The sequence below is a fragment of the Oncorhynchus masou genome, chromosome 28 (genome assembly GCF_036934945.1).
Source record: "Oncorhynchus masou masou isolate Uvic2021 chromosome 28, UVic_Omas_1.1, whole genome shotgun sequence".
NCBI classification, from domain to species: domain Eukaryota; kingdom Metazoa; phylum Chordata; class Actinopteri; order Salmoniformes; family Salmonidae; genus Oncorhynchus; species Oncorhynchus masou.
This window is the reverse complement of record NC_088239.1, coordinates 78,777,647-78,788,928: the sequence shown is the minus strand read 5'-3', so window position 1 is coordinate 78,788,928 and position 11,282 is coordinate 78,777,647. Positions and strand designations below refer to the sequence as shown.

Below are 11,282 nucleotides of genomic sequence, written 5' to 3'. Positions count from 1 at the left end.
GCAGGGAGGGGGGATTGTAGAATGATCTGACCAGATGTATCATAGTGACTTCATAGCAGTTGGGTATTATGCAAGGCTGCTGAGACTTCGGTCAGCTTTGAGTGGAACTGGTGTTTTCTAAAGTGTGTAAAAGCAGAGAGGAGGGTAACTCTAAAATATACCTTCTTTAGGGCCATTAATGGATCTCTCTCTCTCTCTCTCTCTCTCTCTCTCTCTCTCTCTCTCTCTCTCTCTCTCCCAACTCTGCAGTGACATATGTAGAACTGGCCTTGGGAACCCATCTCCTCTTTCACTGAGCCCTCTGCAGGGCCGTTTTGGCCCCTCTCACCCCCCTCCTGCAGCGCACCAAAAGATCCCCCTCCCTTAGAGGAAATGGCCGATCATCATCATCAGGTTAAGACTTCCTTCCTCTTTATTCGACTGCAGTCGCCCTCTAAGGCCCATGACCTGCCGTATCCTGCTGACACTGCCAGCTCCATCGCCACAGAGGAAGGAGGGTCGACGAACAACTCGGCTGGAGTTATAGTGACATCCACAGCTGTAGCCGCAGCACCCATCCCACCAGACCACATAGAGGACTGCAGTGTCACGGCCTTGAGAGTAGACATCAACTCAAATCAAGAAGTAGACGAAAAAGCCAGAGAGAGAGGGGAAACATCCGATTATTCAACTCATGCTGGAGATGTGGCTTCGGTCGTCTCAGGAGACCCTCAGACTCAGAACTACCAGAACTTATTGTTGAAAGCTGATCTGGAATCAGTGACTGGATTACAGGACCATAGTCTCAGTACCTCGGAGTCGGATTTCCCTGTTTGGGTCCTGCGGGAGGACAGTCCTCGGACAATGATGAACAAGGACAATCAACAGCCACTAGCGGGGACACCAACCACCGCCACCAACCCAGCACCCCCCTCTCAAGCTTATTCTGCAGCACCACGAGTAAGCTTCCTGCACCCAGCAGAAGGATCCGTGCCCGACACCCACGGGCCCAAGGCCACTGAGATGGAGATGGACAAGCCAAGCCAGAAGCCTTTCCACCAGGCCCCAGCCTCAGCACCTACCCAACCCAACGTGGCTCCCAGCCCCCATTGCCCCAGCAGCACTAACAGTTGGGTTAGCAGTGCAAAGCAGAAGGAGGCTGGTGAGAAGCCAAGAGGTCCACAGAGTGGTTCACAAGTGTTCCTTAGAAGTCCAGAAGAGCGCAAGACCTTTCTGTATGCAGTCAAGGAGAGGTCCTCAAAGGTACCTGGAGACACGTACAGGAACGCAGTGACAAAGAGTCTCTCCACGTCTATAGCTGTCACTCAACCCAGTGTTGTGACCTCACCGGCTTCTTCTTCAGAGCCTTCTGTGGTGAGCTCAGCTAGGTCAAAACCCACAGTCTCAACAGTTGCTGCTCCATCCTCTGTGATCAGTGCTGCTCGTCCCTCCATGATAAAGCCTGTTCCAGCTCAGAAGGTGAGTTGCTGCTTAGGTTCTGTATGTGCAGAGATGCTGCTACTGAAAGTGTATCTGATGGATGAACCAGTTGCATGTACAGTTGATGACTTGATGAGATGTTGTGGCTTCACATCCTTGATTGTTCCGTAATTACAGTACAGTATACTTTTTGCATTTGTGTCCATTTGTGGCTACGACATAAGTATGTGATTTTTACGATCAACATTACATTGATAATTCCCAAGAAGAGTATTTGTGCTCAAAATATTTGAGCACTGGGATTATACCAAAACTAACCATCCAGGGCCCTAATGTACAGTAGATTAAACTAACCAGCCAGGGATAAATATAAAGTAGATTTGAGATGTTAAAGTGCTCTTGGTAGTGTAGACATAAAACCAGCCAATCAACTTCCATGAGACATGAGTCATGACAACGTAAGACGAATAATACTCTCTATAGCTCCACACCCAGATGGAATGATAGCTAGTAGGTATCCGGGGCTTGTCTGTCATTCCTCAGACTAAATGGCCTAGAAAGACATATCATCTTTTCAAGAGATAACCCACCGGTCTCTGAAGTCCTCTGGACAATAATCACAAACAGCCCATGGAGCAGTCCTGTATTTTAGCCTCTTGAAATTGGTATTTATAACAAACAGTTCCGCAGTGTCATTACAGTGTAATTACTGAAGAGACAGATTTCACACACATCTCCTGGTTGTCTGTGTCCACACTAATGAAGTAATGAGATTATTAGTATTTAGGTGGGTTAAGCCCACCAGTATCCTCTGTCTAACCTTAACCCTCTGTAAATAAATCCAACTCCACTTATTCTTGTAGGCCTCTCCATGCTACTGTGGTAAACTGAACATCACGGTCTGTATTCACAAAGTGTCTCAGAGTAGGAGTGCTGATCTAGGATCAGGTCAGCACTCTTATTTGTTATGATTTGAAGGACAAAACCAATTATGTGTTTCTTTGTGTATATAGGCCATGGTCATCTTTGACACCATTGGGATGCCATAGTATTATAATGGGAAACCCTTCAAAATAAGATTGAGGTGAGGGGGGTGTGGGTGAATGGCTCAACCTGGAATTGGATCACCCCCTAGTGTTGGATTTTCAAATATTGTACTGGAAAATAGGAATACTGCTTTATTTGCTATGCTTTATGAATTATTTGCAGAGAGGATAAAACAATATTATTCCACGAATCCCGCAAATTAATCCTGCGCTGTCAAATATATGATTAACAATGTCCTTTCAACTCTTAACACTCTGATCAGATATGGCAGTCTGTGATCTAAATATCCATGCATTTGCAATGAGGAATGCGTCTATATTTACATAAATGCCTATAAAAATCTATATTTATGCAGGTAAATTTGAATTTTCTAAAGTCTAGCAGTCTCTTGCTAAATGTATTGCTGTATTGACCTACAGTATCTTATTAAAGGTAGACTCATCAATATGACATCTCGATATCAAATCAAATCAATGTTTTATTTGTCAAATGCGCTGAATACAACAGGTGTACTAGACCTTACAGTGAAATGCTTACTTACAAGCCCTTAACCAACAATGTAGTTTTAAGAAAATATAACAAAAAAAGTAGGAGATAAGAATAACAAATGAGCAGCAGTAAATAACAATAGCGGGGCTATATGCAGGGGGTACCTCTACAGAGTCAATGTGGAGGCTATATACAGGGGGTACCACTACAGAGTCAATGTGGCGGCTATATACAGGGGGTACCGGTACAGAGTCAATGTGGAGGCTATATACAGGGGGTACCTCTACAGAGTCAATGTGGAGGCTATATACAGGGGGTACCACTACAGAGTCAATGTGGCGGCTATATACAGGGGGTACCGGTACAGAGTCAATGTGGAGGCTATATACAAGGGGTACCTCTACAGAGTCAATGTGGAGGCTATATACAGGGGGTACCGGTACAGAGTCAATGTGGAGGCTATATACAGGGGGTACCGGTACAGAGTCAATGTGGAGGCTATATACAGGGGGTACCGGTACAGAGGCAATGTGGAGGCTATATACAGGGGGTACCGGTACAGAGTCAATGTGGAGGCTATATACAAGGGGTACCGGTACAGAGTCAATGTGGAGGCTATATACAGGGGGTACCGGTACAGAGTCAATGTGGAGGCTATATACAGGGGGTACCGGTACAGAGTCAATGTGGAGGCTATATACAGGGGTACCGGTACAGAGTCAATGTGGAGGCTATATACAGGGGGTACCGGTACAGAGTCAATGTGGAGGCTATATACAGGGGGTACCGGTACAGAGTCAATGTGGAGGCTATATACAGGGGTACCGGTACAGAGTCAATGTGGAGGCTATATACAGGGGGTACCGATACAGAGTCAATGTGGAGGCTATATACAGGGGGTACCGGTACAGAGTCAATGTGGAGGCTATATACAGGGGGTACCGGTACAGAGTCAATGTGGAGGCTATATACAGGGGGTACCGGTACAGAGTCAATGTGAGGGGGCACCGGTGTCGAGGTAATATGTACACGTAGGTAGAGTGATTAAAGTGCATAGATGATAACAGAGAGTAGCAGCAGCGTTCCGAGGGTGGGGGGCGGGGGGCAATGCAGTGTACAGCGGGGTGGATTCCTGCTTACAGACATCGACAATAATATAATTCAAATCCGCTACATTGGAAAGAGACAAGTCTTTCACAGCAATTTTTTTTGCAATTCTAGCCATTTTGCCATGGGGTGGAGAGATGTTTGCAGTTTTAAAGCTAATTTCCTGCAATTCTACACATTTTGTAATGACTCATGTCATGTTAATTTGATATCTGAGTGAGTATGACTAACAAAATCAATGGGGGGCCCTTTGAGATTAGGGCCCCTGGGTACGTGGCCTGCGGGCCCAGTCGGTATTCGGCAATGATTACTACAAGTTTATAGCTGGCTAGACTAATTACCAAACAAAAAATTGTTAGTTGACATGGCTAATGGAGTAACTGTCAGTGACTGATATAACATAAAAAAAACTGCTGATGCACATCCAAATTTTGACATTGCATCTAGTGTGTTCTACTAAATAACAATTTGGGTTGGGGGGCCCTTACCGGCCGGGGGCCCTAAGCACAAGTTTAAGCCTGAACCCAGCCCTGACCATCCAGGAAATTATGCTACAGAGTATTTGTTTTCTTTAAGAATCAGACAGGAAAAACTGGTTCTTTCCACGTATGTTCTTGCTTAAAACAGCAAAATCATAATCCCCATTTCTGTGGGCTTGTGCACATCTGTGCCACCCATCCCGTAGCTTTTTTTCTGTCCTGATGTTTGGGAAGTCTAACACTTTGCAGTAAATGTCGATTTAAGGATTACACGTGGTGATGTAAAAATACAGACATTTTTGAAAGATATACATAATAATGGTGTTTAGTCTGCCTGTGCCCCTAGAGACCAGTAATAGAAGAGAGTGGTGAAAAAGTACTGTATCAAATAAATGTACATGCCACAGAACATAAACCCTGCATGTATAGGCCAACTGCCACATGGAGCTTTGCACTAACTCTATTCATTTTGTACCATACATTTCTTGTCAATCATTATCTGAGAGGTATCATGGGCTGTGTTTTTTGTGTTCTCTTTCCATTTTGCACACACTGCATTTCAACCGCATGTCTTCATTGGATGTGTTTTTTTATCTGTACAATCAGGTTATTTTTCGGTTGACATTTTCAGGTTTTTGTAAAACGTGTGTAATATGGATTCGTTCCCAATTGTATTAGTGAATGTACAGGATACACATGGTACTGTCCAATGAAATTCTTACTTGGAGGTTCCTTTTAGACAATGCAACAACAATAAGAAATAATAACATTTAAGAATACGAACATAAAAGTAAATGTCTCAGTAGAATATAATATACAGGAAGGCACAATTTATAGTCATGCTGTACAGACACGCTTGGCGATTGGCAACACCGCTTAAACCAAATTTAAATCGTTTTTCATGAATGAGGCGAAATTGTCGTCTCAGCATTTCTGAACTAGCAGAATGGGTTCCAGAGAATAGTTTAGCCATAGTCATGATAGCCTATCATTACGGGGAAAACAACTTTCATAAGCACAAGGTAGCCTACATAAATACAGCATGCATGACTGAAATTCTCTATTCTAAAATGATTACAAATGTATGATGGATAGATAGTTCATGAGCAGGTTTTCATGCTGCCAGTCAGTTTAATCTTTGGATAAGAGCTTCATTATTTTCATTTCTCGATGTCCTGTATCTGCCACAGGATAATCTACCCTCGTTAGATCAGGAATAGTATGAACTACGAAGCGATTTTAGATGGGAACGTACCAAGTGTCACCATATTTGAGGGGAAGGCTGGAAAGCGTAACAAAAGTCAATAGATAAACACCGAGGGCAAAGTGTAGCAGATATAGGAAGCGGGAGTAGGACGTCGGATAAAGAAATGCTTTGCACACAGATGGAATAAATCAATCGTTGGTAAGTAAATGCATTGTTAACTACCCGAAGAACAAACTTTTCGAGTCAACAATGGCTGGTTATTGGATTCAGAAGGTTGCTGGAGCTGGCTGAAGTCGAATTCGTGGTTAGCTCGCTGGCTAGCTAGCTACAGTACAGTAGTTCGTGGGGTTTCGAGTTCCTCCAGTCATCCATTCCCACAGCCAGACGGATTCTGCTCCTTGGATTGAGGGCTGCAAGTAGACGTTACGAGTAGTGCAAACCACGTCCTGCATGTTAGGAAAACGGGTCAGCTTTCTTCGGAGGACAGAACTGTTTGATGCGTTTGTAGCATAAGTCAATATTGGCTAGTTTTATATACTGAGAAATGGTGGTGGTGGGGATTTCAGTCAGTCAAGGGATATGAAGTGAACAACTGTCAGAACAGCTTGCCAGCTCCTTCACGAAGAGTGATCACAAAACATTGGGGATATGGACGAGAGTGATGATGGGGTAAGGTGCTTATAGCAGTAACGGTAAACTGGCTAAAATAAATTCCATAATGTCTTATTGTTGTTGTTTTTTTATAGCTAGTTACCTAGCCAGCTCAGAATATAACGATCATTTGGCTTGTTGGCTAGCACATTGTCAGCTGTGATTGCTACTGTTAGCTGTTGTCCCTGGCAGTTGATAGCATCATGCTATCTATCTAACTGTCATATCACACCATAGCAAGCATAGTGACAAATATTTAAAAAAATAAAATTTTGCCAAACGTCTTATGTTTGCCACTAACGTTATATCAGTAAGAATAGTAACGATAAGCCAAGACATTTTGAAATGTGTGGCTTGCTGTGGTGCTGGTTAAGTATCAAGTGGAAGCTCTTTGTTGTCAGGAAGCCCCTTCAATTCACCATGATCTGATGTTATAGTCTAACTGTTAGCTAGTTAGCCAGCACTTTTCATTTTATCCATTGAAGAGGCTAGATTTTGTTGTTTGTAATTCATGATCAAAGCCTAGTTTTCACTCTTCACTAAATCAACTTGGTCTTTATTTTTGTAAATGTTGTGAAATAAACAATTTTTATGGTAAACCTAGTAGCTACATTATTTACAGTAACTAAGTTGCTAGTTCAGTTTTCAACACTGTAGTCATTGTAACGTTATTTTGAAGGTAGATTCAACTAGCCAAGGGGTTTAACATAACAAGGATGCTCCTATAATGTGAAATTTAAATTGGCTGTGCTTGCTTGGATTAATCCTTGGATCAGATTCAAATCTGGGGTAGAGCCCCAACAGTGTTTTCCCCTCAGCAAATGTTTCCACTTCACTATTTTCCCCTCATTCGCTCTTCAATTTCAGGAGCTTTAGCTAGAAGTCAGCGGGGTCTGCCTGAACTAATTCTTCACTTTGTACAGTTGTGCTCTGTTTAGATGTGATTATGTTAATGTAATTGGGAAGGCTTGGAGTGGTCCAGCAGTCTTACTGGCATTGTAAAATGAATTGCCAAGAGAGCAGTGCATTTAGCAGCCATGGCTTCGTTCGTAAACTGTTTGATTGACTAAGTACAGGATTGACAAATCGACAGTTTCTTTCTCTTGCTTTTTTACACAGTCAGGATTTGTCATAAATTTACCTCAGTGAGAAGACGGATCACATGGTTAAATTCAAGGGGCTCAATAAGTTACCTATTGTCCAAGACACATCTTACAGTTCATCCCATACACGGTGCAGTTTATCCACTCTGCCTTTGTATGACAGAACATTAGAGATGTATTGACGCATGCATCTCACAGTCCCTTAACTGGCTGTCAGAGACAATTTGCCTCCTAAGTATTTTCACTACTGATGAGGATGACCTGGTTTTACCACATCATAGCACAGTTCTGACAGACAGTCTTTATTGTATTGCTACATAAGCCTTCAATGGCCCTGAGTCAGGTTGGGCCAGAAGTCTATCCTGTGTGCAATAGGAATGCCTGCAACCTGTCATTAAGAGCACACTTCCTTCACTGTTCCAGAAAATGTTAATGACGACATAGGCTTTTTACGGTGTTCCCCGCTTACACTCAGTAAGAGAGATTTCTGCCACCTCCGGTAGGTGTCCCATGTTTGTCTGGGATTCTGTCTCCCCCTGTTCACCTGACACTTGGCCTGGTCTGACATGGGAGTGGCTGCATATGGTGTTGACTGGCCTGACAGCTGTGAAGGATGCATTGTTTCCTTAGGGGAGAGACAGAAACAAAGCATTATGCTAAGAGCCAGAAGGGAGCTGGGAATTGGCTAGTCTTTGTACAGGAGTAAGGCTATCATAAAAAGTGGCTTGATCAACATAAAATAATAATTTAAATGATTCTACATTTGTCCTGTTATCAGGTGAATTAAAATCAGTGAGCATATAAGATCATTATTGCTTTGATTTGGTTGACTTCCTCCCTGCTAACCTACTCTTTAGCTCATTTCTATTAGAAGTGCCTCCTAACCCAGCTCCTTCTCCCATAACCCATGCGGCACAGATTTTGGGCAAACACTCTTGTCTTTTTTTTTTTACAGGCAAACAAGGAATAGTTTTTTCCTCAGCTAATGTGAATAGTGAGAGTTTTGTGTCTTCTTGGACAGACCTTCCTTTACTTCCATGAGTCAAGCTAAACCCAATGACACATGGGGTTCTGTTTTCCATTAATAAAGTGTGCATGCATTGCAAACCTCCAAAAAATGAGGTCTTGTAGCAAAACATGACTTGATTTGGTACATCATTTAAGTGTTTGGAATCTTTCTGGTGTTTTTTTTTCTCTCATTATGCATTGGCAAATGTAATTCACTAATGCCGTGTAACCTAAGGTCTCCAGATGCACAATCATTGTTATTGAAATCCTGTAACAGGACTTTTCCGGAACAGAAATGTGATAAGGAAATGTAAAAGCACTCTTGCCCTTGCAGAACGCCGCACGAACCAGATCATGTCTAATTTACAAGCTCCCTCCCTATAAGGAGTCTGCTTCTTCCTATAAGTAGTGCCCTACATGGAAGCCCCCATTTCACCTCATTAACAGATGTTATTATCACCTCTTAAATGGTATTACCCTTCAGGGTTCATATCCAGTCTATCCTGTTTGACTGATAGGTCATATAACAATCCCACTAACTAACATCCAGTGATCTGTAAAGGAATACAACTGCATCACCAACCCCATTTATATGCATGTTATAGGCCTACATCTTTGGGTCAAATGTATTGGATTTTTAAACTCAGTTTAAAAGCACTTCGCTGAAGAGAGTGCAGGTATAAAGTCCTGTGTCAAGTGACTGATGTGTCTGGCACCTGATTATAAATAAGAGATTTGGCAAGAAGCTGCTCTAAAGGAAGCTCTTTTGTCCTATTTATCAAATGCTCATGAAAGATCCAAAAGCGGATTATACCGGAAGATTCATGAGATTCACTTTAGTTGTAATTTATGGCTGACTCTGCACTACAGATTTACAAAGCCTATTTACAAACAGAACAGGGAGAAATACAAAAAAAACTGATTGTACTTGAAGTAGGTTAGATGAGCATATTTAGGCATATGACATTACTGGTCTGGAATAATAAACCTAACATATTTTGCTTTGATAAAAGCATAGGACCAGGTTGTGAACACACATTAGCTCTGTAATAATTAGTACTGTTGCACCTCCTCCATTACATGGTGACACAGAAACACAGCCACAACAGATGACAGGTAGACATGCTGCTCGGCTTTAATCTGGAATGTTTGCCCATGGCAGAGCCACTGTGGCCCAGCCTTGTTATGGCATTGTAAAAATGACTGGGGAAATGTATTTTGTCATCACCCTCGAATGACTGAGGATTGGTCAGTGTGTTCATTTGAGTAGCATGTCATCTTATGCAACTTCTCAAAAGCAGATTTTCTTCACCTTTAGCCTATCTGCTGTCCTGGCTTGATATTGTCTGGGACATTACTCTCCCTTTAGAGAGTTAATGTTCTCTAGGAGTCTATGTGGGCTGTGCCTGTGTCATAACGGAAAAGCTGACCTGTAGGTTAGGCGCTCCAAACGCAGTGAACCAACTGTGCAGCTGCATGTTCCGAGCCATCTGCACTTTTGAATTTTCTTTGAACCTCTAAAAACATTTTCCAACCCTAGATGGATCGGAGCACGGTCGTCCCACAGCCTTTTGGATTGACAAATACTTACTAACCATAAAATACACACCGGCTGTATTGTTTCTGACCGTGTTTACTACTCTAGTAGCGAAGACTTGCTCTTTATGTGTGTACTGTCAAAATGTACAATAACTTTAGAATGCTCGGGTTTGTCCTCCGAACACTATCCCTGATCTCTGCACACTGTATGACAGAAGTTAAGAGGGTTGAAAACCTTTTCATTGACTAAGAGGAGCTTCTCAAATTCAGGAGATGCAGGTAGGCCAATCTATTTTCACTTATTTAGCGTTCTGTATTTTTGTGGTCACCTAGATATGGTTGGTCTTTTTCTCTCCTTATCAGTACAGCAGAACAGTTGCACCATTATTCAACAACTGTTCCTCAGTCAGTTTGAGTTAGTGTACCATTTGATAACATTGGAAATAATGTCAAGAAGCATTTTTTTGATCGTTTGGAATAAGATGTTTGTTTGTGGACTGGGTAGGGTATGGAAGTTTCCCAGAAACTTGTCAGTCTGCTAGTCCTTGAAAAGAAAGCCCAACCTTTTTCTGTGCTTGTTTACACAAGTCTCACACATGCTGAGTTCTGGAAGCACTATACCTCGTTCTACAGCCGAGCACATCTTTCACAGTCAGAGTAATGATATCCTGTTTGAGATGTACCGCTACTTCTTTTACCTAGATGTAAGTTTGGCTCAGATATTAAGCTAGCAAAATACAATACATCCTACACTCTAATGTCCTGTCTTGTGATTTGGGATGAGGCAAATTTGAACCAAAAAATGGGAACCCCCTTTCCTCATTTTGTCAACTGTTTCATTTGACTAATTCCCCAAACCATTGTGATGGATTTGCAATGTTTTATTATCCTGAATCACGTTGATCTTTTGTCATTCATTTCCATCAGATTTAGGCAGGTCATAGGCAGGTCATTCACTGTACATAGACTTGTTCTATTGTTTTATTGACTGTATGTTTGTTTACTCCATGTGTAACTCTATGTTGTTTGTTTCACACTGCTTTGCTTTATCTTGACCATGTTGCAGTTGTAAATGATGAACTTGTTCTCAACTGGCCTACCTGGTGAAATAAGACATTTCAGCTCAGATGTGGATCTAGTTTAGATGTTCTCTGGGGCGGCAGGGTAGCCTAGTGGTTAGAGCGTTGGACTAGTAACCGGAAGGTTGCGAGTTCAAACCCCTGAGCTGACAAG

At 42.3% G+C, this 11,282-nt stretch overlaps 1 protein-coding gene across 5 annotated transcripts in view; it reads left to right on the top strand.

Annotated features, from left to right (window-relative positions):
- Window positions 1-372: 372 nt before the first annotated feature.
- The window catches only part of psd3l (pleckstrin and Sec7 domain containing 3, like), a 150,734-nt gene continuing 139,824 nt past the window's right edge, over window positions 373-11,282 (top strand). For 4 of the 5 annotated variants that reach the window (XM_064943476.1, XM_064943474.1, XM_064943475.1 and 1 more), the window contains exon 1: window positions 373-1,458. In XM_064943476.1, coding sequence (XP_064799548.1) covers window positions 373-1,458 — 1,086 coding nt within the window. Of the gene's footprint in view, window positions 1,459-5,842; window positions 5,947-11,282 lie in introns of those variants that run through there. The other variant, XM_064943477.1, reaches the window with a different exon arrangement.